Below are 21,764 nucleotides of genomic sequence, written 5' to 3' on the forward strand. Positions count from 1 at the left end.
GGGGCTCAGTGCTTAAGTGCCCCTGAGTTCAATACACCGTACCCTCTACCAAAATAAAAAAAAAAGGGGCAAAAGATTTGAATAGACATGTCTCCAGAGAAGATGTACCAACAGTCTATAAGCTCTTAGGCCATCAGGGATCTGCACATCAAAACCACAATGAGATCCCACCCATGACCAACAGGGGTGCTGAAATAAAGAAGGCCGAGAGTAACCAGGGTTAGTGAGGATGCGGAGAAGCCGGGATCCTCACACAATGTTAGTGTGATCCTAACATGGTGCAGCCAATTTGGAAGTAGTTTTGGAAATTGCTGGAAATGTGAAACTTTCAGTAACCATTCCATCCAGTGACCACACTTCTAGAAATAGACTCAAGAGAAATGAAAACATACGTACACCAAAAAAACTATAGATGAACGTTCACAGCAGCATTATTTCCCATAGCCCCAAAGTGGAAACAGCTCAGTTGTCCATCAACTAATAAATGGATAATGTAATGGTTACTGTGAATGGTCAACTTGATTGCATTAAGAGATACAGATGATTAAGAGGCCTCTGGGTGTGTCCATGAGGTCGTGTCTAGGAATGACTGGCATGTGGGATAGCCAACTGGAATGGAGCTCCTCCCTCAGCATGGGCGGCACCACCCAATAGGATGGAATAAAAGCTGGAAGAACAAGGAAGCAGAGGCAGATGCAGTTTGGCTCTTCTTGAACAGGATCTTGATAGCTGCTTTGACTCTCTGAGGTTCTCAGACTCTGACCTCTTCACTCTCCCAAAGTGGACTCTGCCAGGATTCTCCAGGGAGTTTCCAGAAGCCTTGGTCTTGGACTAGGTAGCACTGCTGATCCCTCTTGTTCTGGGGCTTCCTCCTCTTGGACTGCACAGCTGCTGGTTCTTCCAGCTCTCCAGCTGCAGAGGCCACTGTGGACCCTCCAGCTTCTGGTGGTGGAAGCCCATCTAATAATAAATTCCCTTTATAATCACACTTCCTGTGGATTCTGCTCCTCTAGAGAACCCTGACTGATACAGATAAATAACGTGAGGTCCACAGCCACTCAGTAACAGTGTTTTGGGCCACAGCAGGAAACAAAGCCCTGATTCTGGCTATGACAGGGATGAGCGATGATAACTTCATGCTAACTTAAGAAACAAGTCAGAAAGATGGTTCTACTTATATGGCACATCCAGACCAGTAAATCCATCACGGCCGACATTACAGATGAGTGTTCTCAGCAGCTGAGAGGAAGGGAATTCATGGGCATGGGTACTTCATAGGGTGACGAAGATATTCTGAAATTTGGCAGTGGTGGTGGTTCTGTGACTCAGTGAACTAAAAATCAATGAATTTTATGCCCCAAATTAGCAAATTACAAAGCATGAGATACACTTTAATACAGCTGTTGTGTATAAAGAAAAGCATGGCATTGAAAACCAGAGGCAACGCTTCTTTAATTTTTCAGGGAAAAAGAAATGCTCCATTGAATGTATATTGTCATTAGGTGCCACTTCCCGATTCTTTTAAAAATATTTGTTTAGTTGTAGATGGACATGATGCTTTTATTTTATCTTTTGGGTACCAGGGATTGAACTCAGGGGCACTTAACCACTGAGCCACAGCCACAGCCCTATTTTGTATTTTATTTAGAGACAGGGTCTCACTGAGTTGCTTAGTGCCTCGCTTTTGCTGAGGCTGGCTTTGAAATCACGATCCTCCTGCCTCAGCCTCCCCAGCTGCTGGGATGACAGGCGAGCAGCACCATGCCTGGCATACCCTTGTTTTATTTATGTCTTTTTATGTGGTGCTGAGGATCAAACCCAGTGCCTCGCACATGCTAGGCAAGCACCCTGCCACTGAGCCACATCCCCAGCCCCTGTTCTGATTTCTGCACTGTGAAAGAAGTTATTTCTTAGTTCAAGGACATAAAATATTTAAGAGGAAATGTGGTGGAATAGGCTGCAAAAGGCCAAAGCATTTCTGTTGCTCTTCTATTATTCCAATAGTTCATTCATTTATTCATTTGTCTTTATTGACTCCCCAAATATTGACTGAACCCTATTCAATTCCTGTCCTTCTGGTAAGAGCATCTGCAGAAAGTGGTCGCTGGATTGAAAAGGAAGACCATCTGTGTGTTGATTGCCCCACCTCACCAGACACAGTACTCACAGGGCTATTTAGAGAAGGGTCTTTATGGCATAATTAATTCAGATTTTCTGAGGCTAAGTTAACGGACTTCTCCCTGCACAAGACTGTGTTCAATTTCTGGGGGGAGAGTAGGTGTTTTGAAAAAAAAATGAATGAATCTGAAATGATAATAGTATGTAACCATTCAAGTGTTTGGGAGCAAATTAATATTCTGATCATAATTAGTGTCTATCCTAAATACTTATTTCAGGAAAAAACGGTTGATCTGTAGGGCCCAGTGAGGGTTCAGTGGCTGGGACAGGATTTAATCTCTGGTGCAAATATCTGACAGAATAATTTGGCTCTTGGAAAACACATGCACATCTCTTTCTGATGCCTTTGAATCTGAGATTTAGCCTCTGAACCCCAAAGCAAGCTCTCTTCTCCAAGGGGATGGCATATTGTAGCTGGGGCGTCAAGAGGAGCTGGCAAGCCACATGAAATTCACATCAGCTGGAGGGAAACGGCTCGTGCGTGGGAGCATCTCCTCCGTGGAAGGCGCCAAGTGCGAAGGGGAGGAAGCCAGCCCTTGCCAGCACAGGAGCGAGACATGTCATAACGTGAGCAACCATGATGGCTGAGAGACCCCAGGGGCACTGTTACCCCCGCAGGTAGGTCAGACACTTAGATGTAGTAATAGCCCGTTTCTAGGGCTTTCGAGTTCCAGCAAAGGAGTTGCATTCAGGGAAAGTGACCTAGAAAAGGGAAGAAGTCCAGGGAGCCAGACCAAGGTCCCCCAAAGTGCTGGGGTCATTGAAGTCACTGCCCCGTGGAGAGAGGACCAGTGATGTCTATTTTAGAGGCCCGCAGAGGGCTGAGCCTCTGAGAGGCTGAACCCAGCCAGGGAGAGACAAAGGTCACTCTTTGAATCCCTGCAGCCGCTCTTTTCATCATTTGGTCAAATCATCCTACAGAAAGTTCAAAACCCTCTTATCCTCTCGGGGGAGAAAGGCATCCTGGGACAGAAAATGTGTGCAGATAATTCCGCATTTCACAGTGGCCATCTCTCTGACGGTGAAGATGCAAAAGCTTCTCACTTCTGTCTTGTTCCCCAGTTATTTTTTTTCTTTTTCTTGATCAAAGGGACGAGGAAAGAAAGAGCGCATAGGGTGGTCTTTTCCTTTTCAGGGGCCACACTGAACACGTCATCACAAATCTCGGGGCTTGAGATAGAGATTTGTTCTCTCAGGGTTCTGGAGGCAGGGAGGAGGACATCAAGATCTTTACGGATGTGCTCACCCCAAAGACCCCAGCGGGGATGCCTGGCTTCTTCCGGCTCCTGGAGGCGCCAGCAAGCACTGGCTTCCCTGGCTGGGCTGCCTCCTCTCTGTGGTTGGATTGTCAACCCCTCTTTGTGCATCTTAAGCTCTTAATATGACATTTGCCCCTGGATTCAGGATCCACCTGGGTCTTCCTGGATGCTCTCATCTCCAGATCCTAGATTACATCTGGAAGACCTTTTTCCACCATGAGGTCACATTCGCAATCTCCAGATAGATCTACCTCTGGGTGGTTACTGTCTCAGTCCGTCCTGGATGCTATCACCCCACACCCTAGACTGGGTAGCTTGCAAACCACAGAAAGGTATTTCTCACAGTTTTTGGTGACTGGGAGGCTCAAAATCATGGTGTCCACAGATTTAGTGTCTGGTGAGGGTCTGCTTCCTGGTTTGTAGACCACCATCTTTTCACAAGGCAGAAGAGGCAAGGAAGCTCTCAGGAAGTGCTCTCTGTCTCTCTCTGTCTCTCTCTTTCCAGTTGAGGAAGAAATATATTCTATTTTTTTTTTTTTCTTTTTACAGACTGCATTTTGATTCACTGTACACAAATGGGGTGCGTCATTTCATTTCTACGGTTGTGCACAGTGTAGATTCACACCATTCGTATAATCATACGTGTACCTAGGGTGATGATATCTGTCTCAGTCCACCATTTTTCATACCCCCTCCCTCTCATTTCCCTCTGCATATTCTAAAGTTCCTCCATTCTTCTCTCACCCTGAAAGCTTTCCCTGATAAGTGGATGAGGAATCTCTTTTATTAGGGAATGAATCACATTTTTGAGGGCTCTGCCAATCATCACCAAAAGTCCCATCTCCTGATACTACCATATTGGGAGTTAGCATTTCAACATTATTGGAGGGACGATAACCTTTAAGTTTGTGTAGTTACCATGTATCACACTACAGATGGCCAACTCTATTCTGGATCAACCATAAGTACACACAGGCCTGTTCTGTAGGAAGGTACCCTCCCAAATGGAAACTCTTGAAGAATGCATATTGATACCATGAGGTTGACAGTTTGTCACTCATTCAGAAAAGGTTCCCTCTTTACCCCTGGAGGGTAACCTAATTGTGGACCATACCATAGTGTCCAAAAATTACCTTTGAAAAATAATCAAAATTATGGAATATTTGTTGACTGAATTATTACATACTTTTGTTATCAGTTTATTGTTTGTTTGCTTTTTGTTTTGTTTTTAGCACTAGGGATTAAAATCAGGGGTGCTCGCCCTAGCCATTTTATTTTTTTCTTTAAATTTTGAGACAGGATCTTGCAAATTTACCCAGGCTGGCCTCAAACTTGTAATCCTCCTGCCTTAGCCTCCCAAGAAGCTGGGATTAAAAGCATGCATCTCTGTGCCCTGTGAATTATTAGCTCACAATGATCAACAAGAAATTATATTTTAGTAACTTGGTTATTTTTCATTATAATACAAAGCACTAATATTAACCTGTTTTTTGTTTGTTTGTTTGTTTTTCTAAAGATCCATCTGATCAAGGCTGTTTGGATCCCCTGTAGCTTGGTAGTCATTTTTTAATACGTATTGTACTCTTAGAATGCATCTGAGCTTTTAAGTCTCTATAGTCTCTTGATTGTCTTAAGTCAAAAACTACTCTTTTTAATCATGTCAACTCCAAACCAGACTACTGGGTGACTAAGGACTATACCCCTAATGAATTAATAGCATCTGTGCAGTAACATTTCTTAAGATTTATATTATGAAATTATCAACAGATCACCCCAGCGACCACTAATGTCTAACGAGTTACTAAGAGTCTTATTTCAGAAACAGCAAGTTTTGAATTTTTCTCCTGTGTCAAATGAGAAAAATTTACTCTTTTATTGAACATCAAAGACTTGCATTGATAAATGTTTTCAATTTTGACATCCAAACATTCCCCAAGTTGATGAAGTTTTAATTGATCTAAATATTCACCACTTATTTATCCAGACAGTCATCTCTCCACATTTTATTGCTCTGAAACAAAAGTTTGCCTATTGAAGCAGCCTTCTTAATTAAAAAATCAGTCAAGCCAGCCATGGGTCTGGCCATTCGTCAGAGTCCAGCTATTGTTCTCACTGATACACATTGTGCTTTTTGGCTCTGAAGGGTAAGTTAGTTATTCAATACTAAAAACAAAGCACATCTGAAATTTACAGTAAATAGAAGCAACAATCAGCGCTCCAAAACCAGGTTGCCAAAATCTCCCTATCAACACGGAAAAGGCTTCTCCATGTAACCCTTTCACTCCATGTTCATAATTACCAGTGAGTCTTCATGCAGGAGAAGTCAGGTGAGGCTCGCTGAACTCGCCTTAAGGAATGAGCTGTTTTCCAATAAGACTAAAGAGCATCTGTGTATCTATATGATATTTCCAGTACTTAAAGAAAAAATGTTGAGCCGGGCATTGTGGTGCATGCCTGTCATCCCAGCAGCTCCGGAGGCTAAGGCAGGAGGATCATGAGTTCGGAGCCAGCCTCAAAAAAAGCGAGGTGCTAAGCAGCTCAGTGAGACCCTCTCTCTAAATAAAATTCAAAATAGGATTGGGGCTGTGGCTCAGTGGTCGAGTGACCCTGAGTTCAGTCCCTGGTACCAAAAAAATTAAAACGTTGGCTGTCTCTTAGCTGATAAAGGTAACTCCAGTAAACCTCAGAATGGCTTGGTGCACTGAGTTACATTATTTGGGTCATAGGAAGGCCAAATGGAGTGGCCTTTGCCCCTAAGGATTCCCTTCTATCATCTTCTCTTTGTTCAATTTTCCCTCTTCTATCCTCTTTTCAACAGCGCAAGCTCAAGAGGGAGATGTGGAGGTACGAAAGGCCTATTAGTCTAGCTCCGTCTCCCACCTTGAGCCAGGTGTTCAAGTCCAGGTATCAGGTACTGGCTCCTCCAGGACAATACAACCTTGCTCATGGCCGAGAGAGCAGGCACTTGGCTGGATTTTTTAAAATGAGTTAGTTTAATCAGGGGCAATGTGGAGGTACTTATGTTAGAATTACAGCCCGCCACAATCTGGGATGATAAATAACTTCAGTCTTCTGTTTTACAGATCTGAACTTCCGTTTTACACAACAGCTGAACTTCCAAGAAGAAGGCCCCAAACAATATTTATGAAGCAGTCAGTTTGACGAGCTAAGATCTGAAATTATTAAATGATTCTCTTGGAAGCTCTTCATAATAATCTACATTTAAAGTGCATCTTTTTCACATGCGGGGGAGGAATGAAACGGGAATAAGAAACTTATAATAATACATCATTTACTGCTCGGGGATACACGGTGTACCAACCCACAGTTATTTACCATCAAATATCAACATTCAGAAAGTTTTACAGCCCTCTTGGAATGAATTGGAAATCTGCATCTTAACTTTTAGAGCAGAGGCATTGTATTAATTATTCTCATTATGGATCCTGAAACCAATTATATTAAAATTAGAGTCACAAATATATGCATAATTAGAGTAGACAGCATGATGCCTTTAGATGTCAACCATCCATCAATAGCATGATGGTATGCAGAATACTTACAACTGAAAAATTAAAAGTAAGAAAATGCAGTGGATGTACTATATCCAAGGTTACAAATGCACTGAAAAATTCAGGTTTGTTTCTACAAAGGAAACATCTTAATCAACCAACCAGATCTAAGGTTGGCACATAAATTCCATTAGGAAGGTGTGGCTTTAATTGGGATAGAGCAAACTGTTAGCAGAAAAAAGAAATAGGTATCTGCTCGGCAGGCAGGTGATCAGGGTCCCGTGCTGGTCTCTCCTTCCATCTCTGTGTCCTTGGGGAATGTGATGTCATTTCATTGATTCTCCTGTTCTTTACCTATAAAACATGGTGTCTAGACTTCCCTGGGTTATACTTCCAAAATGATTAGTGTAATAACTTGCAAATGGCAATAAAAAATTATAATAATAGCTCACATTTATTTTTCTATTTTTGTGGTACCAGGGATTGAACCCAGGGGTGCTTAACTACTGAGCCACAACCTCAGCCCTTATTTTTTAAAAAACAAACAAACATGGGGCTGGGGAGATAGCTCAGTTGGTAGAGTGCTTGCCTTGCAAGCACAAGGCCCTGGGTTCAAATCCCTAGCACCGCAAAAAAAAAAAAAAAACAAACTTTGGTCTTTGGAGAGAGGGTCTAAGTTGCTTCGTGCCTTGGCTAAGTTGCTGAGGCTGGCTTCGAACTTGCCATCCTCCTGCCTCAGCCTCTGGAGGCTTAACATTTATTAAGTCCTTACTGTGTACTAGACGAGGACTTATGAGTTTTGTGAATATTAATTTATGTGATCCTCTCACCAAAAGGAGTCCAGTCATTAACTCCCATTGGGGGGAATGAGGTTGGGCAAAGTGCTTGTCCAAGGTCACAGGGACACAGGGGGAGTGGACTTGGACTCTGAGCAATCTGCTTCAGGGCTTGTGCTATCACCAGCTAACCCTGAGCTCTTCAAAAGTGGTGCTTATTCTTCTTCTTTCCAAGAGTGAGGACCAGAAGGAAAAGAGGGCAAAGGAAGAGAGGAAAGAAAACAGAGAAGCAGTTTTTGCACAACTTTCTTAGGCTAGGAACTATTCTGGGATGTTGCATATGCTTTGCAGTGTGATCTGTAAAACTGATCCAGGAGGGTGGTGGGGCCACCCCACAGAGCCCGTGACCAGTCGGAGTGCTGCTGACACTCCAGGACACAGAGATGAAGCGGAGCCCGGGGAGACGCTCCCTCCCACCTAAACTCAGGCCAGGATCTCGGCTTCTCAGGCCACCATGGAAAGGAGGGGCTCCCGAAAGTGTAAGCTCAAGGGCCACACATGACGGAGGCGGGAGATGGGAGCAGACCCCGGATCAGCCAGCTTTCCTTTATTCTGCAGAGAGGTCCATGGATCAGGCCCAGGAGGGCCCGTTTTCTGGGTGTGGAGCTGGCTCCGGTTACAGAAGGAGTCTGGGTTTTAGAGTTTCATGGGACACTGCGGACTGAGTCACTGTCACCGGGAAGGGCTCACACCTCGGCGGTCCCTGCTGTCTCCTTCCTCTGGACCCACGTCACCTGGAGCTTCACTGTCTGTCTGCGTGTCCCCTTCCAGGCCTCATCTGCAGCGGGGACAGATGAGTCCAGGGTCCAGCGCTGCATGTCTGCCTCCCTCCTTCCAGGTGCGCCCGGCTGGGAGGGTGCACGCTGGCTTCTGGTGGAGAGGCCGGGAAGGCCCGGGAAGGGATGGAGTCTCCTTTTCCCTGGGGACCACTGTTGCTGGGAGAGGATGCTCTGCAGGGGGAGGTTTCATGTTTGGCCAGTCTCCCTCCCTCCTCGTGCCACACCGTCCCTCTTGGGGAGCTGTCTGGTAGGAACATCCTTCTCCATGACCCTTCAATGACTCCCAATTTAAAATAAAATAAAACACAAGAGAGTAATTTCTATCTCTGGTGACTGCAGAGGTGTGCTTTGGGGTTTTTTAAAATAGCCACATCCACACGTCGGAGGAAAGGGTCTCTGCTGTGCACCTGCGAAGTGCCGGGCCGGCCGGTGCAGATGGGGAAGCCGGGCTGCAGAATCACGCAGGGTGGTGGGGCCCTAGGTCTCAGTCTGGGCAGATCCACCCCTGGGAATAGCCAAGACCTTATGCCGTGGAGAGGATGGAGTGAAATTCCCTCCACTCTCGGCCTTCTCTTCTGGGTCAGTTTTCTGTGGGAGAGTTAGAAGGACATTCAAAGGGCTTCTCCCCCTGGGTAGCAGAGAAGGTGGAGCGGGCGGAGCCGGGGAGGCGTGGGTCACTGGAAAGGAGGGCTCATCCTCGGCACTGCCTCCGGGCTGGGCAAAGCACCAGCCTGACTTTGTGGGACAAGAACTGGCAGGGATGGTGGGTTGGGTACATTCTGCCCAGGAATGAATTTCATCATGGGTGAAGGCCTCCCTTGCCAACGAAGATGCCAACAGTCTTCCAAGGACCTTCGCCCTGGAAAGGCTTGCACCCAGCTGCCAAGCACTTTGAAGGACCCTCAGCAAGTCCCTGAGCTCAGCGGGGACTTTCCTTTTGCTGCAGCTTCAACATGGAATTCTTCATGACTCATTCCTTCAACAACGTTTATTGTGCATTTACTAAGTGCCCGACACTGGACAAATTAATCAAATCCTGGGGCCCTCTTAGGTAAGCTAGAAGGACTGAACAGTAGAAGGGTAAGTGGCAGGCCAAGTGGGCACCAGGGACGTGAAGGCTGGTGGCCTAACTCTGCAGGGGACGGAAAAGCAAAACATGCCCCCAGTTCCATTAGAAAGATGTATGCTCCTGAAAGTGCCCAGATCTCATCGCGAGGGACCTAGATTAGGCTGTACCCTTTCATCAGGGAAGTGTTTCTGCTCTGAAGATAATACATGCATAGAAGTGGGGAGCGGCTTCTTAGAGGCCTCGTCTCCAGTGAACTAGAAATTCTGCTTACGTCAATCAGTTCAATTTAAAAATAGAACCCCGTCCCTCCAACAAAAGCAGCATAAAAACACTTTTAAATAATCTCTAAAATAGGAACAAGGACCTCTACCTTATAAGACTAATCTGGGAATACAATTCAGTAAAGTATATAATGAGATTTGAACATTGTAACATTATATAGAGGTGAAGGGTTTTTTTTTTTTTTTTTTTTTTTTTTGGTAGGAATTAAGGTGGATCTAGAGCAGAACAGAGCCAGGCACCATGGAAGGAAGAGCTGAGGCTAGATCTTCCTGGCTCTGTGACCTATTAATTGTATAACAATAAAGAATAATTCAGTGACTCCAACCTTTAACCTCACTTTTTTTTTTTTTGGAGGTGCTGGGGATTTGAACCCAGGGACTTGTGCTTGCAAGGCAAGCACTCAACCAGCTGAGCTATATCCCTAGCCCTAACTTCACTTTTAAAAAGACACAGGCCAGGAAACCTTTCGGGTCTCTGGAAGCCATGAAACCACATGATTATAAAGAATGTTCTCACTAGCATAGTATACAGTTCAGAAAGTGAGGTCAGAGTCAACATTTCAGCTGGGTGTGATGGCTTGGGAGGCTGAGGCAGGAGGATCACAGTTTTGAAGCTAGCCTCGGCAACTTAGTGAGGCTGAAAGCAACCTAGTGAGAACCTGTCTCAAAGTAAAAAATAAAATAAAATAAAATAAAAAGGACTGAGGATGTGGCTTAATGGTTAAATGCCCTTGAGGTTCAATCCCGGGTACACACACACAAAAATACACATTATTTTGTTTTTTTGTCTCAATGATAATGAAAATGGGAAGAAGAACATTAGTAGCCTTCAAGAGATGTTGAACTACAGAACACTAAAGAAAGAAATTAAAGAAAACCTTAGAAGATGGAAAGATCTCCCATGTTCTTGGATAGGCAGAATTAATATTGTCAAAATCCCATACTACCAAAAGTGCTATACAGATTCAATGCAATTCCAATTAAAATCCCAATGATGTACCTTACAGAAATAGAGCAAGCAATCATGAAATTCATCTGGAAGAATAAGAAACCCAGAACAGCTAAAGCAATCCTCAGCAGAAAGAGCAAATCAGGGGGTATTGCAATACCAGGACTTCAACTCTACTACAAAGAAATAGTAACAAAAACAGCATGGTATTGGTACCAAAACAGACAGGTAGATCAATGGTACAGAATAGAGGACATGGACACAAACCCAAATAAATACAATTTTCTCATACTAGACAAAGGTGCCAAAAATATGCAATGGAGAAAAGATAGCCTCTTCAACAAATGGTGCTGGGAAAACGGGAAAACCATATGCAACGGAATGAAATTAAACCCCTATCTCTCACCCTGCACAAAACTTAACTCAAAATGGATCAAGAACCTTGGAATCAGACCAGAGACCCTGCATCTTATAGAAGAAAAAGTAGGTACAAATCTTCAATTTGTTGGCTGAGGAGCAGACTTCCTCAACAGGACTCCCATAGCCCAAGAAATAAAAGCAAGAATCAACAACTGGGATAGATTCAAACTAAAAAGCTTTCTCTCAGCAAAGGAAACTATCAGCAATGTGAAGAGAGAGCCTACAGAGTGGGAGAAAATCTTTGCCACTCATACTACAGATAGAGCGCTAATTTCCAGAATCTATAAAGAACTCAAAAAACTCTACACCAAGAATACAAATAAGCCAGTCAACAAATGGGCTAAGGAAATGAACAGACACTTCACAGAAGAAGATGTACAAGCAATCAACAGATATATGAAAAAATGCTCAACATCTCTACTAATAAGAGAAATGCAAATCAAAACTACACTAAGATTCCATCTCACCCCAATTAGAATGGCGATTATCAAGAATACAAGCAACAATAGGTGTTGGTGAGGATGTGGGGAAAAACGCACACTCATACATTGCTGGTGGGACTGCAAATTCGTGCAGCCACTCTGGAAAGCAGTGTGGAGATTCCTCAGAAAGCTTGGAATGGACCCACCATTTGACCCAGCTATCCCACTCCTTGGCCTATACCCAAAGGACTTAAAATCAGCACACTACAGAGATACAGCCACATCAATGTTCACAGCTGCTCAATTCACAATAGCCAGATCGTGGAACCAACCTAGGTGTCCTTCAATTGATGAATGGATAAAGAAACTGTGGTATATATACACAATGGAATATTACTCTGCCATAAAGAATGATAAAATTATGGCATTTGCAGGCAAATGGATGAAATTGGAGAATATCATGCTAAGTGAGATAAGCCAATCTCCAAAAACCAAAGGACGAATGATCTCGCTGATAAGCGGATGATGACACATAATGGGGGGTGGGGAGGGGTTAGTGTTAGGGTCAGGGTTAGGTTTAGGGTTAGGGTTAGGGAGGGGGGAATGGAGAAAGGAAGGACTATATAGAGGGAAAAGAGGGGTGGGAGGGGTGGGGGGGAAGGGGGAAAAATGGCAGAATGAATCAAACAACATTGCCCTATGTAAATTTATGATTACACGAATGGTATGCCTTTACTCCATGTACAGAGAATCAAAATGTATCCCATTTATTTACAATTAAAAAAAAGAAAAGAGATGTCACTGTGTTGCTTCACTCATTTATTCTCTGAAGAAAAGCATAATCAACTGACTGCTGAACAACAATAAATGACTAGAATTTAAAGGGATCATAAAAGTATGTCATGCCCAAATTAACCTTTTGTGTATTTTCTGTTGTTACTGAATGGACAATTAATAATGAAATTCCTTAGTTCATACACATCATCTGCTATAGATTCTGAAGACACAAGGAGGGGCAAGGGAGTCTCCAATCTTTTAGAACTTCCATTCTATCAGAGAGGTCAAATAATAAAGGAGAAAAAAATACACAAAATCACTCCAGGTGAATTAAATCTTGGTAAATGAAACAGAGGGTGTTGTTTTGTAGACATACAGGGCTGGAGAAAGGTGGGCAGAGGAAAGGAAGAGAAATAATAGGAACGTCTGGTTGTGCTAGATGGGAGGATAGGTGTTCCTAAGTCAGGAACGGAAGATGCTCAGAGGTCAGCCATGGCAAAGGGCTGAAAGGGTCAAGGTTTTCGTGTAGAAAACCATCTATCATGTTTATTAACTAAAATGAGAACCACACTCATACATGGTTCTTGGGGCTGCGAATGAGTGCAACCACTCTGGAGAGCAGTTCAGAGGTCCCTCAACATCCTACGAAAAGAGCCACCATATGACACAGCTATCTCATCCTTTGGTATGTATCCAAAAGATTTTAGATCAGCATACCATGGTAACATCATATAACGCAGCCACATCAATGTTTATAGCAGCACAATTCACAATGGCCAAGCTATGAAACCAAACTAGGTGTCCTTCAACAGATGAATGGATAACAAAAAGGTGGTATACATCCACACAATGGAATATTACTCAGCCATAAAAAGAATGACTTTATGGCATCTGCCAGCAAATGGATGGATCTGGAGACTATGATCCTAAGTGAAATAAGCCAGTCGCAAAAAATCAAAGTTTGAATGTTTTTCTCTGACATGTGAAAGCTGATCCAAAATAAGAGGTGTAGGGGGAGGTGGGCAGAATTTTAAAAAAAGAAAGAATAAGAGAAAAAAAGGAAATAAAAAGGAAAAATAGAGGAAAGATCAGTGGAGTAGAAGAGATAGAGGAGGAGGAAGGAGGGAAGAAGAGCAGAATGAATTTAACCGAACTTTTGCATCTACATACGTAATCATCGAACAGTGAATCCCAACATCAAGAATATTCACAAGTCATTAATTTAAAAAATGTAAATAAATTACAGACAGATCAGCAGAGTAGAGGGAGGGGAGAAGGGGGAAGAAGAAGGCGGGAGGAGAAGCCCTGGGGACTGAATGAGAGATTATATTCCATGCTTCTGTGATTACGTGAAATGTATCCTAATCTCACGTAAAACTAACAATATACATAACAATGTAACAAAGGGTCACTGCTCCGAAGGTAAATTTGATAGGACTAAATACAATTCTCTGATTTTACTTTAAGAAAATAACATGTTGGCTAGCTCTGGATTAACAGAAACTGGAGAAACATCAACCGTCAGATTTTACAATGACTGCATGTTCAAAATAAGGTTATAAGAGGAGACCAGGGCTTTTACGAAAATGAACATTCTTGTCAGCTGCCTTAGTTGAAAATGAAGTTCTTGTCATGGGATACGTCATTTCTCAGCCTCCTCTGCAAAGGTCAAGGGACCCGCATGGCCCTGTGCCTATTTCTTTGAGGTCACAATTTGGTAGGCGAGTGAGCATAATTGAGGGAGTTGTGAAGATGGTATAAAGCATGAAAACAGAATGATCTAATTTATATTTTTCAAAGAGGCCGCAGGCTGTTCTATGCTAGGTTTTTTTTTTGTTGTTGTTGTTGTTGTTTTGTTTTTTTAAGAAGGGTTTGAAAATGTAGCAAGAACAGGGGAAAGTAGATGTTACAGAAAATAGTACAGAGAATTCTGGCATAAAATAGATTTTCATATATTTGAAGCTTAACTTGTATCATACAGTAAGAATTAAAAGTGATAGAAATTTAGACTACTCTGCATCAGGATGCTTTAGGATGAGCAGGTGAACTCTCCCTTATCAGGAGTTTTCAAAACAAATGATTATCAGCCCAGGCTTTGGGCTAGAATGGATGTACCACTGAATGTTCTAGTCAGCCTTTTCACCACTGTGACCAAAAGACCTGACAAGAACAATTTTAGAGGAGGAAAAGTTTCTTTGGGGTTCAGGGTTTCAGAGGTCTCAGTCCATAGATGGCCAGTTCCACTGCCCAAGATCAGGCAGCACATCATGGCGGAAAAAAATGGAGGAGGAAAGCGGCTCAGGACGACGTGGCAATCAGGAAGCAGAGAAAGCTCTGCTCACCAGGGACAAAATAGAAACCACAAAGGCCGGTACCCCGTGACCTATGTCCTCTGTCCACACCCTACCAGCCTAGAGTTACCACCCAGTTAATCCATTCTAGTGGGTTAATGCACTGATAAGGTTAAGACTCTCACAACCCAATCATGTCTCCTCTAAGCCTTCTTGCACTGTCTCGCACATGAGCTTTTGGGGGACACCTCACCTCCAAACCACAACACTTACAATGTCAAGTCCTCACACAAGGACATTTCCTTGGGATACATTTGTCTATTTAAATGACCGTTCTTGAATATGAGATTCTGTTTTTCCTGCTGGTTTTTGATAACAGAGATGCCTGAACATTAGAACAGGGTTGTCTTGTGGGCTGGTCCCTTAGTTTTTAAAAGTATGTTAGAGAAAATGGAAGGTTGCTGTCTCTAGTTTTTCGTTGTTCCTATGTGTTGAAAATTGTCCATATTATGAAATCTAAAAACCAAAGAATTTTAAGATTCCTTGTGTCCTGAGATCTCCCCTCCACTGAGTATCCCTGATTCTAAAAGGAATCTAGCAAGATTCATTTGTCATCACCAAAAACTTAAGTACAGACTTTAGACTTGTATTAAGCCCAGAGGAAAAAGCACTTGGATTCTATAGCACTTAATCAGACACATATGATTCCCCGCATTATTCTGGGTACCTAAGAGTATTTAGCAGATCTTCCCAGGAGACGTACACAAACAAAATAATCTTGAATCCCACATATACATAATTCTTAGAAAATTCATTTCTCAACTAATAAGAATGCTACCAAACAGCAATAATAGATTAAGCACTGAATATTAGGTATATTTGATCTTGAGGTCCCAGAGAGGATTTTGTTAATGAGAATATTCGACTGTGTTCGTGTCAACAGACTTAGTAATTATGAAACCTTTGACATGAAGTTGCTGCTGTATGGGTTGGGATTTCACACCAGGAAATACATAATCATATGCAAATACAGAATACCCTGAAAAGCGCAGCTGAACATCAGTCCTTGAAGACGCCCATGCACAAATGTGGACTCTCGGTTTTTGCCTGGGATTTTATTTTCAACCTGTCATTTCTAAATTAGACTTTCTCTCACATATTCATGGAGTTTTGTTAAAAAGTGGTCTTAAGAGATGGTAATTTTAAAGAATTTTCTGGTAGTGGGGATGGAACCCAGGGGTGCTAGACTCTGAGCTACTCCCCAGCCCTTTTTAATTTTGAGACAGATTCTCAGTAAGTGGCTGAGGCTGGTCTGGACTCTTGGATCTCCCTGCCTCAGTCTCCCGAGTTGCTAGGATTACAAGGGTTTTTTTTTTAAAGGTTCCAAATCAGAAATATAAAAGGTAAGAAATAATACAACTACTCTCTTATTATTGTAACTGTTTTTCATTTTATTTCTACTCTATGAAATAAAATGTTATAGAATTATAGGATTAACTGATGTCTGAGGTTTTGCTTCCAACTGTGTGTTTTATGGGTGAAGTATTTCTCTCATCTACTACTACACTGGCAGTTCATAATGAGCCAGACATCATTACCCTCTGTACATATATAATTAAATGAATGTTGTGAATCCACATCATGTACAACCATAGAAATGAAAAGCTGTACCCCATTTGTATACAATGAATCAAAAATGCAGTGTATAAAAATAAATTATTTAAAAAATTGAAAAAATATATGTGTGTAACTTGTGTACATACATTTATATATGTGCAGATTTCAGTGTGCATGAATTTATGTGTATACCAATTTGTGGATAACCAAATCTGCCAGGCGCTATGGTGCACGCCTATAATCCCAGGGGCTCAGGAGGCTGAGGCAGGAGGATCGTGAGTTCAAAGCCAGCCTCAGCAACAGAAGGCACTAAGCACCTCAGTGAGACCCTGTCTCTAAATAAAACACAAAATAGGGCTGGGGATGTGGCTCAGTGGTCAAGTGTCCCTGAGTTCAATCCCTGATACTCCCCCAAAACAAAACAAAACAAATCATCATATAATCCATATAATCAAACTCTCTCAATCCTTATGAAAGCACAAAGATACATCTTCCCATTCATGTTTACAGTTTATCCCACAAATAAGACATTTCTGAAATATGTAAAGAGGGGTAAAGACTGTAGAACAAATTAAAATCTATTTTTCAGAAGAGACTGTTTGGAAAGCTGATGGGTCCTACAGTACAAAAACATTTGCGGCGTGACATAATTGCTACTTACAAGCAAACTGAAGTTTGGCTTCTCGGCTAACGATTGTTCCAAATGAGTTTGTTGCTATGCACTGGTACGTTCCAGCATCTTGGGTTTTATTGGGGTTATTGATCAACAAACTGCCTTCAACAACACTGTAGCGGAAATCCATACCCAGGTCAACATCCGTTCCATTTAACTTCCACCTGTGGTACAAAAATGCCAGTAGATCAAGCCTTGTAATATGAATCAATGTTTCTGAATTGTCTGAAATATATAAAAACTGTAAAGAGTGACCTCTTTGAAAAATATCAGACATGCCTCACAATGGTGACGTCTTTAGCACTTAACAGAGAGAGCATGCCCTTTGAAGTAAGCAATGATATCGGAATTTTAACTCCTGTTTTTGTGACCTCTGAGGATGCTACAAACAAATGGTGTCACTTTTGGCAGGGTGGGGGTTTCCCACAGTGACTTGGGTGATATTTATTCAGACAGGGCTTCTCGGTGAAGGTTCTGTCTGCAGTTTGTGGTCCTTCTCTAAAGGGGTCCGCAGAGATGACAGAACACACCACTTTCAGGTAGGTGGCTGAGTATTTGGGGGAACTGCCCAGGGTTACTTTGATTTGGTCCTTAATATTATTCAAGTGGCTGATTGCAAAGCAGAGAGACCCCAGTGATCTAGGGTGGCTGTGGGGACCCAACCTGCCCTGCCCATGGATCAGTCTGTAGATCTGCCGAGTGAGTGGCACATCAATCAATCGATCATCCCAGTAAGCTGCAGTTCCGGCCACCAGGCAACTGGGCCAAAGCGTTCCATGGTCTCTTTACCTGAACACCCTGAATCCGACTAGAGCAGTTAACTCAACGAGCTTTAGTAGGACTCAGACATTTCAACATTTAGTAATAAGAGCCACAATTGTGTTTCTATAGCAAATATCCTTCCAAAGAAAGTTGATCTTCACCAAATCGCCTTCCAGGAAGTCATCTGAATACTGACAGACTTTTGAATTAATGCAATTCAATAACTATCTGATTTATTTATTTATTTTTAACCTTACAAATCCTGGAGTACCAGGTAATGAAAAAAATGGTATAGCTGGAACTTGGGAAATTATCAGTCTCCCAGTAGCAATCACAGTGGGAGATAAAAGAATAAGGAACCACTGTAGCACCAAGGAAACGGGATCCAAATCAACAAGGGGGGTGCAGAACAAGAGACGTTCCTTTTATTGTCTTCAAAGAGTGGAGATCACCATCTGAATAGATGTGTGCATGAAATGGACTATTTGTGGGTCAGTTGGTTTCAAGTTCTGGAATATCTGGTATCAACAAAAGCAATGCTGAATAGTAATTCTTTTTTTTTGGTTTAGATTTCTCACCCTCTTCCAAGTCAATCTCAGGGAGCCGGGCATGGCAGTGCATGCCTGTAATCCCAGCAGCTTGGGAGGCTGAGGCAGGAGGATCACAAGTTTGAGGCCAGCCTCAGCAACTTAGCAAGGTCCTAAGCCATTTAGTAAAATCCTGTCTCAAAATTAAAAATTGAAAGGGTTGGGGATGTAGCTCAGTGGCAAAATGCCCCCGGGTTTGATCCTTAGCTCCAAAAGAAAAAAAAAAGTCAATTTTAAAGGACAACTTTTTCAATGAAGTCTTTCTCCATATTCCTCCTTAAAATGAATCAAAACATGATCCACTCTCCTACAGAAAACTCCCTGCTCCTTTAGGTAAGAATTCTGTCTTCACTGTAGACAATCTGTCTGAATCATTTTTTATTTTTTATTTTTGCCTTCTCACTTTAACCACTAGAATTTGATATGCTCTTCATGTTCAATAAACACTTGTTGAATTTAATCGACTAACGACTTCACTTCTTTGCTAGATATGTGAGCTTGGAGCATGCATGATTTATGGAGCATTCTAGTGCCCCACGGTACAGACGCATCTCTTTATTGACATCGGTGTCTTTGAAATGCAAAAATCTAGACACGGAGGTGGAGGTGGGGGGGAACCCTGGGTCAGCTGCACAAATTTTGAGCACAGAGCTCTCACTGCGTGTGCAGGTAGGAGGGTGGGTATGAGAAACCCACGATGTCTGTAGGCTTGGCAGTAATTCTCTGCGTTCCCACACAGACCGGAAAGTAATAAGCAATAAGGAGAAGAGCCCTGTTGTATTCCCGGGTACCCCATGCACATGAATCTCTAGAGCTGACTGTATGCGATGGTTGCCGGCAGTCAGCTGATGACGTCTGGCCCTCAACTCTGGTTTCGAATGACAGTAGAGCAATTTAATGTGACAAATCTGAGAACTCAAAGAGAAAACTGCGATATAATGTGAGCTGGGAGCAGAACATGGAATTGGGGAATGGAGTCACGTGAGCCTTTTGAGAAACACCTCGGTAGACTGTTCTCCAGGAAGCATCTCAACCCAAACACCGTGCACCAAGTCGCTTCATCTACTTTATTACCCACTTTTACATACAAATGGCGAAGGAGAGGGGATTATTTAGAAAATAGAGTGCTTTCTGAGGAAGACACCTTGTTACCAAGGTGGTCGATGTTGGTTCCAAAGGATCGTGGGTCACACTGAACCCCAGATCTCACTATGCAGTGGAAACTCTCCAAAAAATTCACAATTTACTCCCAACATTCGCGGAATCTTTTAGGTATGGGTAATAGAGAGGTAAGGCTCATCTGGAGCCAATAAGAGATTTTCCCATGGGCCAAGACAAATTGGCGTCTCCTGAGCTGATTTCTGAATTACTTGGGGAACCACCACTCGACTGTCCCCCGAGAGTTTAGGGCTGAACACAAGCAAACACCAACAGTGTGAGGTTCTGCGAGGTACAATTTTGCAGCCTTTGCTGGGAAGCTATCTATGGGATTTGCTGTAGCAAAACGCTCTTCTTTTATTAGCTGTTTGAACTTGGCACTCAGAGAGGGGCAGGGCCTCTCTGACTTGGATTTGTTCTCTGCAAACTCTGCAGAAGACAAACCTCACAGCAAAAATACTCCGACCAGGTACTTGAACCTTTCTTCTCCCTGGAAATGGATACGGAGCGAAATAAATAATGTCATCTGTCCTTAGGGAACCTTTCTACGAGGCAAGTTGGTACAAGTTAAAACTTCTTAAATTTTTCGGGGTCTGGGTCAATCCTTTCAAAATTGAGGGTCAGACACAAATGAGGAGGAAAGGATCGGTTGAGCAAGTGAGTACAAAGGAAAGAGGTCACTTGGGGTGTCCCAGGGAAAAGCTTAGAGGCTGCACATCCCCACAGAGGGCTCCCTCTGGAATTCCTCCTTCTTGTTCTTCCCTGTCAAAGTCAACCTACAGACTGCTCAAGTTCAGCCAGCAAGGTGTCTGAAAATACCTGATCTCTTCATTCTTTCTCCTTCAACAAGAGGCAGTATTTTAGCTCCCAGGTACCAATCTACTATTATGTCACCTGGAAACTGCCAAAGGTGTAAAAGCAAGCTATGTGCTCTACAAGGAATTGCTTGTGCATTTGATTAAAAGCTTTCTTCTCCCTCTTCCTGGCAATCTTTAAAAACATAATAGGTTTCTGTTCCCTGGCTTGCTTTAAATAACAAGGCCAGCCCCTGCATCTAGAAACACAATGTTACAAAAGCAATGGTTAATTAAAGGTCACAGTCTGGAGAAAAACAGAGCAACAACTTGCCCAATTCTGCTGCAAAAATTGCTTTTCATTTATGTCTAACCGTGGAACTTGCATTTGGCAACACATGGAACCTGGGATCAGTTAACTCGTCAGCTGTGTATCTAGAAATGTTGGCCTCCTGAATTTAATTTGACCATAGAATGCATTTCAAAATCGCTGAGCCTCTAGTTGACTCTATTAGAGACACAATAACTACCCAATCTGGTTTGCTCAGGATACTGCCGGGTTACAGCTGCTGTCCTAGAATAATTATTAACAGTGGTCTTTCACTCTCCAAAGCGTCCTATTTTGGATAATAAATTATATGTTCGCTCTGATTACAGGGTTCATTCTAATTAGAGTTGTTTTATTTATTTATTTTTTCCCTTTTCCTTTCTGGAACGCGTTTCCTTTTCTTATCCATATAGGGCAAAAGAAATTTTGCCCTTCAGAAGCAAAGTTAAAATGTCTTCCTTTTCGCAGAAACCTTCAGTGACATCTACCCCTGCCGGTGGCAAATGAGACTGCCTTTCTTGCGGGATGCCCTAGAACTTGGGCAGGCTTAACCCCCGTTTACATCATGGTGTTCTGGCTACTTCCACATCCAGGTAGTTCCTCAGCAATCACACTAGTGGAACTCGGGAGAGTGGGTTAATCCTGGAATTCCTCAATTTAGTGGGCTGCTGCCACATCGTAGCTGCTTAAGTGAGCCAGCCCTGGAAACTCTTGTGCTAGATGCAAGACTTTCCCCAAGTCCTCGGACACACTCCAGTCCCAGGCAGAGCTACTCAGGTAGAATCTTGGGCACAGAATCTTCACCCGACATCAACCTTAACCAACTGCCTGTGCCTTGCAATCCAGTCTGCAAAATGTAGTTGTGGCTTGATGAGCGAAGAGTGGCAAGTTTGATGAATCAGTGTGCGAATGCAGAAGCACCTAAATTAAATGCTAAAATAACACCCCGCAGGTGAACGCCACCATCCTCAAACTCCCAGGAAGCATTTTTGCTTTCTTTTTGAAAACTACCTGTCTCAGCCCAAACCCCACCCCTATAAAAAAATCTTCCCTGAGGGTTCCGAGATCTCCT

General features: G+C 42.9%; 1 protein-coding gene across 5 annotated transcripts in view; it reads right to left on the minus strand.

Moving 5' to 3' along the window:
- Window positions 1-21,764, minus strand: part of LOC306650301 (contactin-4) — a 953,963-nt gene that overhangs the window by 290,809 nt on the left and 641,390 nt on the right. For all 5 annotated transcript variants that reach the window (XM_079122191.1, XM_079122188.1, XM_079122189.1 and 2 more), the window contains one exon: window positions 17,052-17,227. In XM_079122191.1, coding sequence (XP_078978317.1) covers window positions 17,052-17,227 — 176 coding nt within the window. The remainder of the gene's footprint in view (window positions 1-17,051; window positions 17,228-21,764) is intronic.

This window comes from Sciurus vulgaris, assembly GCF_902686455.1.
Source record: "Sciurus vulgaris genome assembly, chromosome: 19".
Lineage (NCBI taxonomy): Eukaryota > Metazoa > Chordata > Mammalia > Rodentia > Sciuridae > Sciurus > Sciurus vulgaris.